The sequence below is a fragment of the Ambystoma mexicanum genome, chromosome 4q, assembly GCF_040938575.1.
Source record: "Ambystoma mexicanum isolate Mex_15411 chromosome 4q, UKY_AmexF1_1, whole genome shotgun sequence".
Classification (NCBI taxonomy): Eukaryota; Metazoa; Chordata; class Amphibia; order Caudata; family Ambystomatidae; genus Ambystoma; species Ambystoma mexicanum.
The window spans coordinates 365,981,673-365,995,393 of record NC_090928.1 but is presented as its reverse complement, the minus strand read 5'-3'; the positions used below and the strand labels follow the sequence as shown (position 1 = coordinate 365,995,393).

Sequence of the window (13,721 nt, the reverse complement as noted above, 5' to 3'; positions counted from 1 at the left end):
TTTTGGGTGACATCCAATGGATCCACTGTAGCAATGGAAGGCTCACATAGTGAGTGGGCGAAATGGGCGGGAGAGGTGCTCCTCTACTTTTTTTTGTTTATTACGTTTAACTGTTTCTCCTATACTTTAATTTAAACAAAGAAACTATTCCGGAATGGTTTCGTTTTAAACTAAAAGCGTAGGAAGAAGTTGAAACTTGCACTTCAGTGCACTGCACTGAACGTTCCCTTAAACAGGAGGTGGGTTTGGGGGTTTGGATTTCCCGTGGGAGGGGGTGTAGTGATGGGGTTTGTGGGGAGCGGGGACAGTCCAGCAGGCAACATATTTCCACTACTTCTTTTTGTACACTTCGACCACACCACATGCTGCACTTTTGGATGACATCTAGGAGTATTTTGGGTCCGACACAGGCGTAGGTGGTCAAAATTAGTAATTCTGAGGCTCAAATGAGGGACACACCAGGCCATACTAGGTGGGGAATCAGCATTTGTAAGTGAATCAGCTTCTGAGGTAAAGATGGGGAGCATTTATAAAGATCTTGGAATGCTTCAAGTTATGTAGTAAACTTTTCTAGCATTCAAAAAACCAAAACAAATAATTGGACATCCAGATATAAAGCAGTCTCTTGTTATGGCGCCTTTTACAGTCCCTGCGTGTGTTAGATGGGTGTTTCAATTGTGCTGAGCCCCATTTATGTCATCAATGCAGTGGCTAGTGTTTAAATAACTAATTGTCAGATTTTCAACGTAATTTATTTGTAAGTCGGGAATGGCTATAATGTAAATAATGCATTATGGACTTTAGAGTTTTCCTTATTTCATTTACATTTGTGTGAAATATGGTACAGCAGTATTCCTGCTCCTGTTCTTATTTTTCGACCTTCATGAACATCTCAGTGGTTTAAACAAATTAATTGCAAAATCTATATTTTGGAAGCTGAGTCTGCAATTGTCACAGATCATCATTTTAATGTAGGGTTTCAGGTGATGAAAGGAAGGGAGTCTGGGTCAGAGCCCTAATTATTTTATGTCAGACCCTGCAAGACCTTCTCACCCCTCTAATACAAATGGTGTTAAGAATTCAAGTTGCCTCCATAAGGAGATAGCCTAAGTACATTTTGATGTGCTTCAATATGGCTGCTGCTTCAGCGCTGGCTTTGTCCAGCTACAGAATGGTAAAAGCCAGTTGTGTTTTCAGAATGAAAGTCAATACTCTACCAATGACATTCATGACATGTAAATGGGCCTCATTCATTCTCAGAAGGTTGAAAAGCTGACTGTATTTCATTATTAGGTCAATCAACAAGTCCACCCCTACAATCAACTAGGGCTGTCAGTTTTGCCCTTCACCAACTACAGAGTGCAGGCGCAATTCCATGTAATTTCCACAAAGTAGATTACTTCGTGGTAATTTACTACCTGGAAAATTGACTTAGAAACGTTTTCTTTTTTACGGGGGGTTCCGCCTAATTCCCCTTGATTATTAACCCTTACCACAAACCCCTCGCCACCACACCTTTACCCCTTAACCCACAAACCCATTTTCTAAGTAATCTCCACAAAGTAAATTACCATGAAGGCCTTTACTTCATGGAAATGACAGGAGACCGCAGACGCAATGACGGCTGCGTGGATATGATGCACCAACTCCTTGTCGGTTCACAGTAGACCAGGAACTGGAGCAAAGGAGGAGTCTGATCTCCCCATCATTGCAATGACTTGACCTTCTTCATAACCCCAGTTCTGGTGTATGTCATGGACAGAAAGGTGAGAAGAGTCTTAAAGTAAGTGGAGAAGCAGAGTGAAGATCAAATCAAGCAGGGGACTGGGATGAAGGGAACTGTCACCCATCAGCCATTAGCAGCTGGGATCGGGCTCGGGCTCGGACTAGGCAACGCTGAAATGATGAGTCCAACAGGACAGTGTAGGCTGGTTTGGTGGGCTGATGTCGGCCTGTTTGATCAATTCATACTCTAAGCAGCTGGTATCTTTGTCCAATGTTACTGCATCGCTGTTCTTTTAAATGGTTGACTTGCCACACATTTTCTCAAAATTGATCACCACATACTGCTCTAATATTTGTTGTAATAAGTCGTGAACTGTGATTTGCGAATGGGAGCAACTTTTTTTCTGTGCCCCGGCTTATTTTATTTCCCGCTCCGACCTTGTCTGCGGCAGCCATATTTCCAATCAGAAAGCTCAGAATGCTGATATTCCCCCATTCCACTGCCCAGCGCAAGAATTAGGACTGAGGGACTCAGTCGCATGTCTATCAAAACCAATAGCATTTTTGACAATGCAATTGGTAAAACGCCCTTTTAAAAATGCACAAATGAATATCATTGCAATATCCAAAATGTTAACTTATGTTTGGGGAGCAAATGAAAGGGATAAAATCAAGGTGTTGAAAGGAAACTCACCCAGGAGCTTACTGTGCTCGTTTTACATTTCAAATATTGTGAGAAAAATTGTATCACTGAACATAATTTTTGCCCGAATTTCTTGAAAGCAATGCCAAAAACATCTTACACATTTTGGCTTGTTTGTAATGTTTTATATTTCATGTAGTTATAGTCCCAGCACATAAATGCTATTTGTTCTTAGCCAACTCCCGGCTCAGTATATCTTTGTGAATGCAGTAAGTGTGATATACCAGCACAAGGGCCAAATGTGAATAACATTTTACAGCAACTGTTTGTCTATTGATTTTTATTGTATATTTGATTCCACAGATTTCCTCACATAAAATAAATCCCAATAACCAAATGATAAATGTAGGCAACATATGAGAACCCCTCCACTGGGCAAACAGGGTTCTCTGGGCTTTCACCCACTATGAAGGATCACAATCACAATGTAGCTCTCTCTGCCGTACAAGCAAAGCATAGCCATTTGCATAGCAGTCTGACGCTTCCCACAGGGGGACTCCAGCCCAAAATCTGTGGCGTCGCCAGGAATCAAATTTAGGAGGTGCATAGAGGGGGCCACAGACAAAAGTAGGAGGCCACAGACAAAAGTAGGGGTGGTGGGCCTATAAAAGGTCAATGTATGACGTCAAAAGAACTCCTGCAGAGAATCTTTTGTGATTGGAGGGGCTGCTCTTGGCTGCAAGGGGAACTTAACAGCTCTTCATTGTTGTGTGGCAGCATTGATTGCGGCCCTGTGTGTGTGCTGTGCTGGCGGACACAGCATTGCAGCCAGTGCAGAGAAAGTAGCCCAGCTGAGGTAAAGGAGGCACAAGGGGGGGGGGGGATTTCAGCGGAGGAAGCCCTCCCTAGCGTCGCCACTGCTCAAAATGCCGGTCAAAACCCCTCTTAACCACTAGCAGCAGCAGCCTCACACGTCTTTCAGTATCTTTGGGTGCAATCAATGTGGTATGGCTGAGTGGCCGCTGTTTTGCTAGGCACAGAGAGCCAAGGGTTTATATCTGGATTTCTCACTCACTTAATGTGAAATCCCTAGAGACCCAGAACTAGCCAACAATGAGCGTAATCCTCTGATGACAATAAACAAAGGCCAAATAAGGTGTTCCATGGGCTGCAACCAGTGCTTTAAGTGGGGTAAGAAATTGAGGGGGGGCCCTCGTTTGGGGGCGTGGCTTTCATTGGGGGCATGGCCTAAACGTGCACAAATCATAGTAAGGTGCGCAAACAAACACATAAATGTATGTGAGCATGTATATGTTTGTATGCTTACTACTATGGTGTGTGTACTTTTCAAGCCATATTTTATAAACATAGCAATGTTACATATTTCTATGTTTGTAAAAGGTGGCTTGAAAAGTGCACAAACCATAGTAAGTTACGCACACTTGTGTGCTTACCTTACTATGGTTTGTGTACTTTTCAAGCCACCTTTTATAAACATAGATATTTGTAACATGTTTCTATGTTTCTAAAAGATGGCTTGACACGTAAACAATTCAAGGCATCTTTTCTAAAGCGTTGATGATGGACAAAACAAACCGCAAGGTGGTTTTGTCCGTCGACAAAGCTTTATAAAAGATGCCTTGAATTGTGCACGTTTCAAGCCGTCTTTTATAAACATAGAATAAATATTTCTACCTTTATAAAAGATGGCTTGAAACGTACACAGTTCAAGGCATCTTTTATAAAGCTTTGCCGACGGAGAAAGGCACCTCGGGCTCTGTGATCTATCTGCTCAGAGCACATAGATCACTGAGCCCGAGGCGTCTTTCACCCTCTGCGAACCCGCGGGCTCCGTGATTTAATCTGCATATTAGATCACGGAGCCCGCGGGGGTCAGTGACCTGGGGAGGGAAAACAATGGGACAGTAACTTCCTCTGATGACCCTGATGAGGGGTCATCAGAGGGAGTTACACTAACTGACAGAAGTGCCGCCAGCCTCAGCGTCGCTGTGGCTGGCTGGCACTTCTGTCAGCTTGGCCGACATAATGACGGGCGCATCTCCCGTCGCGGCTGCGGCCGCGGCGGGATAATGCATCCCGCCAATGTTGTGTGGGATGGGGGGCCCCGGCTGGGCCCCGGCTCAGCCCCACTTTCTGGAGACTGCCGGGGCCCGGCCCCGGCAGGCCCCGGCCCACTTAAAGCACTGGCTGCAACCCACTAAGGAGGACCTAAGTCATGTTTCAGGTAACCATCCCATACCAGAGGAGAATAGCAATATGCTCATTAGTCTGATCTCACCAATCAGAGATGGCCAGCCCGAAACACCATTAGATTGATAAGCACTTGCTTATCCTCCTCTGGTATGCACTGAGAGCACACACACACACACACACACGCACGCACGCACGCATGCGCACTTGGGTGTATCATTTATAGTTCTACAGAAAGTGATAGTGACATGCTGGAACTGAAAATTGGAATGCATTTAAAGCTATGTGTGTTGATTGGGAAACGCAGTACAGAGGCGCAGTACCGTCTCTGCATTTTCTACCACCTTCTGCTTAACTGTGAATGGGGCCCACAGTGTCTCAAATGCCCCTCAAAAATTTACTGAATAAGACAGCAGTTCCCCAAGAAAAGGAGAACAGGGCCCAGTGGACACCACTAGCTTGGCTCCTTTCACTTAACCTTACGTGTGCTAGGTGTGTACATTTTAGGCCTCATTTACATATGAAATCACAGCAGACTCTCTGTCCAGTCCTGCACTGAAGAGGTCAAGGCAAGCATCACCCCCTGCGGCGCCAAGGACAACACTGGCTTGGCACCTCATGTAGCAGAGCCAAAAACCCAAAGTGGAAGTGCAGCAACACAGCCAAGTTCAATACTGGCACTGCACACTGGCTGCTCTCAGAAGAGAGTTGCCAGGAAAAGATTGGGAATGACACCAGCGATCAGAAGCCGCTCACAGATGAAACTGCATTTGATTAGCATGTGCACAGGCCGCCCCACGTGCTTTTTAGTCGCAATCTGCATTAATTATGACTGCTGACCCGTGACAAAAGGACATTGATAACACAAATTAGCATGTTTGCTTACTTTTCCCAATTGCCGCTCTTTGTGTACCGACAGTGTCACTTATAATGCGCAAACATTTATTTGGGTCATACAGTAATGACTTAGTACGACAGGTTTACTCACAGGTGGCCAAATACAGCAATCCCCCACACCTGTATGCAGAGGGCTAAGTATAAGTTTGGTAAAATGAAAGCACATCGACTACGCTATTCTTATGCATACATGCCAACCCTCCCGATTTAAGCGGGAGACTACCGATTTTAAGTGAAAAATATTACTATTTTTCACAGTCTCCCTCCTAAAATAAATGTAGCCCCAATGCATTCTTATGGGAAAATGTTGGTCTCCCGATTTCCCTGATGAAATCTCCCTCCCAGGTACATCCGAATGTTGGCATGTATGCTTATGCTCCAATTCAAGTATTGCAGGGCTGACCGATTTCTATGATTGGTGATCACGTGTATGCTGGAGTGGTGTTGTGAACCCTTTTCAACGCATGCAGTGACGTCTCAAAGCAGGCATGCATAGTAAGTGCGCGTGAGACCCCACCCAGGAAGTGCGCTAGAGAAAGGAACACATCACTGCAGGCGAGCATGCTGCCGCTAGAGGGCAGACCTTGCTTAGCTTGGAGTAGTCGATGAGGTCAGGCCGATGTCTGTGAATAAGTGCGCACAGTCCCAGTCCATCCTTCCAGCTTTCCAACAATAAAAAATGAAAAGGGCAAAGCAAGTTAATATATAACAAAATGACATTTTACATGTTACATTGCACACCTCTCCAAGGCCCCGCCTCCAGTCAAGCACCAAAACACCAGAGGTCAAGAAAAACATTAAAAACGGCTAAATGTCACCCAACACAGCAAAGCTAGTTGTGCCTTAACAAAAATAATGTAACTAAGCGAGATGACCAATCTGCATAGCTCCACGATCATTTTCTGCTCTTTCATGTAAACTAGCAAGGTCAGAGTTATGAATTTAGTGATCAGATGTTTGAGATGTGTACATGTTGATCTCTTTGTAAATGTTATTATGGAAACATTGTGGACATTGTCCGTGTTTAGAGTCCACTCTCTTTTTATGAAGTCTCCAAGACTCTCCAAGATTAGGTAGCCCAGATCTTCCACGCGTGACTCCGCTGCAGCGCCCTGCAAATAAGTTAGCCTTAGTAATGAAAGGCACACGGCTGAGAGTCACTCTCTGCAAATGGTGGCATGGTCAAGGCAGGCCCCATTGTTAAGTCATCAGACACTTCGTGATCATTTATCTGGCCCCGGTTTTTTCACATGAATTTGAGTCCCAATTGTCATCACCCTGGATGGCCTTCAATGTGTCTTGTGGATAAAATATAGGCAGTGGTCGAAGTGGGCGGAAGCAGTTGGGAGCGGTGATCCTCTACTTTAAAACATTTATTTTTTACTGTTCCTATACTTTTATTTTTAAAAGAAACGATTCCGGAATGTTTTACTTTTAGAATAAAAGTGTAAGAAGAAGTTGAAACTTGCACTTCTGTGCACTCCCCTGAACATTCCCTTAAACAGCAGGTGTGTTTGGGGGTTTGGAACGTGCATGGAAGGGGGCTGGGCAATGGGGTTTGTGGGGTGCGGGGGCATGTCAGTAGGGAACATAGTTCCACTGCTTCTTTTCGCGCACTTTCGACCACTGAATCTCGGCTTCCTGAAGTGGTCAGCTATAGGTGATGTGGTGATGTGCAGCTGACTGCTTGCCTAGACTGAGCACCAGGCTGTTAGTCTGGACTTTCTATAGGCAAGATCTATCCAGGTTTTACCGGGTGAAAGTAGCATTCTCACATTGTCTACTCATTGTACCTTCTTCTGTCCACAACTGCCTCATCAGACTTTTGTGCGGATTGTACTCAACTGAATTTACTCCTCCTTTCTAAACTGATGACTGAATGCACCACAAAAAATGTTCTTGCGGCATGGAGCTCGATGAAAACTTGATTCATGTTTTACTGATTTATCCGCACTATTGTATTGAGTAGAAAAAATGGCTAAAACCATTCTCCCAGAGATGATATTTTAGGACATATAATGAAGGTATTTCTTTTTTAATTAACTGTGACGATTTACTATTTATATATAATCTTGCTGCGTTTGTTGTCCCATATTTTAACAAAACTGCTGACTGATAAAAATTTCTGGGGGAATGATCTCCAAGCACGCACACTGAAGAGGAGACTAACCATGCAACTGGATGGCAGAAGTCGAATGCAACTCCTACACCGTGAATAACCGTGCATAGATTGCCCTGTCGAATGTGCATTCATTCAGGGGGAATAACCCAAATATGATCTAGCGCAGTGGTGCAGGTACTGAACCAACCAGTAAGTGCCCACAGATTGCAGTAATAGATAGATTAAATATACACAGGTGGATTTTGGACAAAGAATGTATCGATTTTGAATTCTAAATGTTTATGCTATTGATGAATATAGAGTTATAGATGCCTAGATCAAGTCAAGAGTGGCCGAAACATTGGCTCGTTCACCAATGAGCTGAAGTTGGCACAAGCTTTTTGGTTCAAAGATTGCAGTTCAACATAAGAGGTTCTAAAGATCCGGAGCATAAGGGTTTTAGCTACAATTGTCAAAATTGAATGTTAGTGATTTCAGAGCTCAAGGAGAATGAACCAAATGTACTGTTTCTCAAATACCCTGGGCCTTTTGGTTAAAATATTAGAACCTCATTTTCGAGATTGTTGAGATCCAGATGAATGAATATTCATGGTATCTACATGTCTTTTGATTCAGCATTTTTTGGGTAACTGAGCGCACCAGCATCCTGGGTATTATTGTATTTCAGTTGTCCATAGGCCGATTGTAGTGTTAAACCCCCCGGATACGGATTAACAGTTATTATTTCTTCATTGTTTATTACCATTGACCACTAAAGACACATTCATCAGAAGGCTTAGGGGGGCGCTGTGTCACCAGAAACACTGTCCTCATATTATCACATTAATATTATAATTATATGATTTTTATATATATACCATTTGGGAAATGCTATTTCGAGTTTCAGTTTCTGAGGTTTTATCTTGATTTTTGTATGTGTACTATTTATTTTTTGGGTATTTATAATATACCTATAGAGCAAATGGTTTTTCAAGGAGCCACAAGACAAAAAAGGGGGGGTCGGGGGGGGGGGTTGTGGCAGGGATGAAGAATAATTAAAAAAAACAGTTCTACTAGGCCCTGTGTCATTCGGATTGTGCAAGTGCAGTAACAAGAAGTGCAGAGGGTGGGGAAGGGGGGTGGGGGTGAGTGCCGGTCATAGCGGAATGCGATAATGCTAAGGTGGGAAGGGAAGTGCAGGTTGGGATGGAGAGCGGGCAAGTGCTAGAGGGGAGTAGGAGGGGGAAGAGGGCCCCTGGACTAGGCGCGTGCTAAGGGGAGGCCAGGTTGACAAGTGCCAGGGGATGCAGGGAGTGCAGGGAGAGAGGTCCACATGCTAAGTACAAGGATAGGGCTGGATCGGGCTCAGTAGGGGCGCAGGCCCCACCAGGCTAGTACAGGGGAGGGAGGAGACTGAGGTTTTGGGGTAGACTGGGTGAGGAGGGGCCTGGTGCCCTATATGACTCCAAAGGAACCGGGCAGCCAGTCAAAAAATTATATAAAAATGAAATGCCATTGTTAATGGAGATATCTGAATACAAATTTAAACTGAACTGCATTTGTGTAAGGGTATTGCTCTACTCCAAAATCTGTTTTGTAATTGAGATTTGATTTCGGCGTTTAGAATTCTGGAACCTTTGTATTTCTAGTTAGGGTTTTAGAATGCCCACTGTTCCTTTTGTGAATGCTGATTGCTTTTCAGAACATGTCTTAATATTTCAAATACTTTCCTAGTTTTCAAACTTACTGAAAGGAACTTTCAGAACCTGACCTTTCTGAATTTCTGTTCTATAATGCAATTGTTCCTTACACTTTGTTTTGCCATTGATGTAAACCTTTTTTGTCCGCTGGCAAGTCTTCACTAAAGAGTAGAAATCACTGAAAACAGAAGCCTAAGCAGGTAATTTACCTGTAAGTCCTATCAGGCTCAGTCACCTCTCCTCTATGCGGTTATTGTCATTTAATGTGGATATCGTACCGTACTGAGCAATTGTATTAAATAAATGTGTCGAGGAGCCCAATTGCCTCCTTTGGACCTGCTCAAGTTATCCCCTTAACTGTCCAGAGCACCCCTTCTGTAGTGAAATCTCATCTCCTCCGGCTCAAATTGCAACCTGGTGTAAATGTGGTTTCCTGTGCTTCTGTGGCCTAACGTTGATGCAATAGTCGTGTATATTTGAAATCAGCGAAGGCATCTCTGTTCTATGCATACAAATGTAGTTTCTTTAGCTGCGTGTTCTAGACTGTGACGCTGGTGGGGCCTTTCTCTTAACCTTCCAGAATAGCTGACTTGTAACCTTCAGAGGTTGCAGAATGTGGCAGCCAGCCTCATCTATGAACTTAATAGCCATGATGAGGTTAGCCATGTTGGCAGTATTTTATTGTTTGGCATTGAAGCAGCATGTGCGATCCATTGCACTATTTACAAACGAAAGCCTTGCTGCCAGATGGATACATCCCTACACCATGCCTCCCCTACTTTATGCCCAACAACAGTCCTTGGAGCACTCTGGTCATTCTGTTCAGTTTAGATCCAACAATGGCATCATGTACCGTGAAGTTCTTTTTTGGCATACACCACTTCACAGGTTTCCACAACAATGTGAGTAATCCTCATTGCGCCTAACGGGGTAACATAGCTTGTTCTATGGGGTGTAACTTACTTAGCAGGGCCCTATGCTCTTTGTGGCATACAGCAGCAGAATATGAATTTTCACATTAGTCTGATCCACTGCATAAGGGAATCCCAGTCAGAAATAGCAGAGAGATCTAAAAAGCAGGGTTTGAAAATGAGGGGAGCTGGGAGCTATTTAGTTCCTGCTTACAGCCCAGAAGAGCCTGGTTAACTTGACACCAAGAGCTACATTTGGCTCCAGAGCCAGCGGATGCTGAACAAACATCCCTAGGTGCCATAATCTATGTGCATTTGGGACAATCTAGGGCATTAGGACACCTCTATACGACATACAAAACATAAGGGGTCATGAATAGTCGACAAAATGTTAAGTTTGCATCTTATGTGGACGTTAGATTTGTGAAACACACTGTACTAGCTCCTTGTTTCCCAGTGGTAGCTCATGCTTACTGTTTCATGCCGGATACACAGGATCCCCTTTTAGCTCCTGCTTACCCAATCCCAATTTCGATTCTTGCAAGGTGATAGCAAATGGCAGGGGAACATATGGAAAACTGCTGTAACATCAACAGGTAGGTTTTTAGTCTGATTCAGCACATTAGTTACCTAAGATGGAAATTCTGAATGTTCACATTTCGGTAGGGAGCAGTCTTCCTCTGACACCAAAGTAGCAAGCCTTCTTTGGCAGAAGTCTCTGTAAAGGAGAAAGAATCAAAATATGTGACAGTGAACGTTAAGAGTGCACCCCAGTGCATTAATACCTTTCTAAATGATGACCCCACTCTTTCGATGGTAGGGTTTAAACTTTTAACACTAGGATTCAGGAACAAAAGATGGGAAATATGGGGCCCTATCAAGAATATTTACAGAGCAGGTGACCCTTGCTCTTCCCAACCAGGAAATACGCAGGGTTATAAGAGTCCAAAAACATTCTGCAAAATGTGGGGGAAATTGAAAGCCATGAACAGAAGATTTAATTTTCATGTGAACCAGATTTTAGGGAGAGCATGGTATTCCTAAAAGGTTATGTATGAATAGAGCGAAGACATAACAGTATCCTTTAAGCTCCCCAAAGACATCATATGATTATCTACATAGACGTAGGATGTCTAAGTGAGCAGCTTCTACAACAGACAAGTTGCCAACCTTGTGTATCACTGAAACCTATGTCTACGTTATGATCTGTCTTTTCAATTTATTTTGTCAAAATATTGTCTAGTGTCCCAGCACACAACCTGCTATTTTAAAGTCAACGTTTTAGAAATCCATAAAAAACACATATTTTATGTTACTAATAGTCATTTCCCAACTCTGTTCATTACAGCGAATCACTGCATCACACAGAAGAAGATCATCCATTATTTGTTAGCCTATCTTGTTGAAATAGATATTTGGTTTTGCGGCACCCCAGCACATTGATTGGTGCAAAGAAATGATATACACAAAATCTTTGGCCTGATAAAATGAAGACAAGAACTAAAGTAGTCCTTATAAACATGAAGTCTAAAAGAAGCCAGCGAGAAGTGGGCAGTGAGGTGAGCAAGGAACACATCTCACCTTCTACTGATATATCCTGGATAGCAAACCGCAGGATTATAGTCCAGATCATACCCAGGGTCATTTTCACGTTGCCGTCCACGATTTCTAGAGAAAGCACATTTGGAAACAAAAGAAGAACATGAACATTGTATGATGTACAATTGACTATACATTGCTATTATTCTCTATAAAAAAAACAGAGCATGATTACGTTAGAGTCTGTAAACGCTTGATCATGCCTGATGTTTCACTTTCATTGCCAAGACAGTCATGCAAAATACAGCTTTCTGAAAAAGCGGGCATCAGACAAAGGCGACCCAAAACCGAAAAAGAGGGAGACGGAGAGAGGGTGGGCAGTAGAAGAGAGTGAGTAGCTTTAGTGAGGTGGGAGGAAGAGGTAATGGGAGGGCAGGAGAGACAAAAAGAGAGAGGAGTGGGTAAGGAGTGTGAAACGATATGAAGAAGAGAGCGGGAGTGAGTGAAAGGAGGGAGTAGGGAGAGAGAGAGAGAGACAGAGAGAGAAAGAGGGTGGGAGAGAAGAACGCGTAGGAGGAGAGGTGAAATCAAAGGCGAAAGATGGCCTAGGAAGATAAGAAGTGGAGAAGGAGAGATTAAGAAAGACACAGAGGGAGGATAAAGGAAGTATAGAGAGAAAGGAGAAAGAGCAGGGAGAGGAGAGAGGCCAGAGAGACAGAGTGCTGGATTGTAGAAAACAAATCATCAAAACATCGTAGAAATCTGTCTTGGGGGAAATTCAGCAGAGTGGGGACCCTTAGGAAGCACCAGAGGGAGGAAGGTAGAGAAGGTTCTAGCCTTTAGGCCATCACTACAGGACTAGGTTAGAACCGGACAGTAGCGGTTACCTATCTCTAGTTGGTTGCCACATCCTGTTGAGGAATAGGGACGCCTGGGTAAAGAAGGAGAAGGGAGCCCATGTGAAGGACAAGGGACCCCCTTTAGTCTAGCCTGCCTACTACCATCCCTCCATCAAATGTGTGACATTGATAATAAAATATCTAAACTCTAAACTAGAGTCCTTGAGTTATTGAAACCCTCTGTGACAGTTGTAGCAGTTGGTGTCTCACATGCTTGGCAAGTTTTTGTAATGCATTTCGTGTTAAACTGTTAGCGATACCTAAAGAACTGGCAAATGTTTCTTGTACAACCACCAAAGGAACTGGATCAGAATTGACGTGTGCATGGGTATACACTCTTATCACCCCAAAGTCACAATATAAAAAATATGGTTATTTAATCGCTTACACAATACATGAACATATACAAAAATATATATTTTAAAACATGACAAAAATTTCATCAGTCATATATTTTCTTCAAACTACCCCACATACTCCTTCAGACATCCCTATGTTCACAACAAACAGTGATATTCAGAAACAATTAGATTGAGCCTAAAGTTCAATCCATCAAAACTTCCTTTTAACCAAACAAGGAATCGAAAACACAGTCTCAATGAATTATCATGACTCCAAAAAATGCATTGAGCATGAACACATCATGGTAATTAACAATGTGTACAAGTAAGCACAATGTGCATGCACGTGTACAAATAAATAGATGCCCATCTATGCAAACAATAAAGTCTGCATGTATACACGTTTTGCCCAATATGCAACTGTTGCCATAGCATTCATTGTCCTTAAACAATTGAACATCAATTGAAAGCAGGAATGTTCACATTTGATGATTTCTAAAAACTATAAAACAAAACAGGTGAGGAGATATACATTTGCCAATGTATGACCCACGGGTCACATTGTGATATAGCTGGTCTTAAACTAAAAGAAACGAAATATGTGTATATTTTAGGGTAAATGTGTATTTGGTTACAGCATTAACATAATCTTCACAGTACAGTTTACGGTTGTCCATTCCAGCAAGACTCCTGGGATCCCGATTACACTTTGCTCCAAACAGCTATACTGTCTTTTAAAGACAAAGACTAGCCC

At 43.1% G+C, this 13,721-nt stretch overlaps 1 protein-coding gene across 1 annotated transcript in view; it reads right to left on the bottom strand.

The window, feature by feature from the left end:
* The window catches only part of ACTN2 (actinin alpha 2), a 324,822-nt gene that overhangs the window by 151,901 nt on the left and 159,200 nt on the right, over positions 1-13,721 (bottom strand). Inside the window, exons 4-6 of the mRNA XM_069607933.1 lie at positions 11,770-11,856; positions 10,819-10,906; positions 6,060-6,138 (exon numbers count right to left, since the gene is read on the bottom strand). Coding sequence (XP_069464034.1) covers positions 6,060-6,138; positions 10,819-10,906; positions 11,770-11,856 — 254 coding nt within the window. The remainder of the gene's footprint in view (positions 1-6,059; positions 6,139-10,818; positions 10,907-11,769; positions 11,857-13,721) is intronic.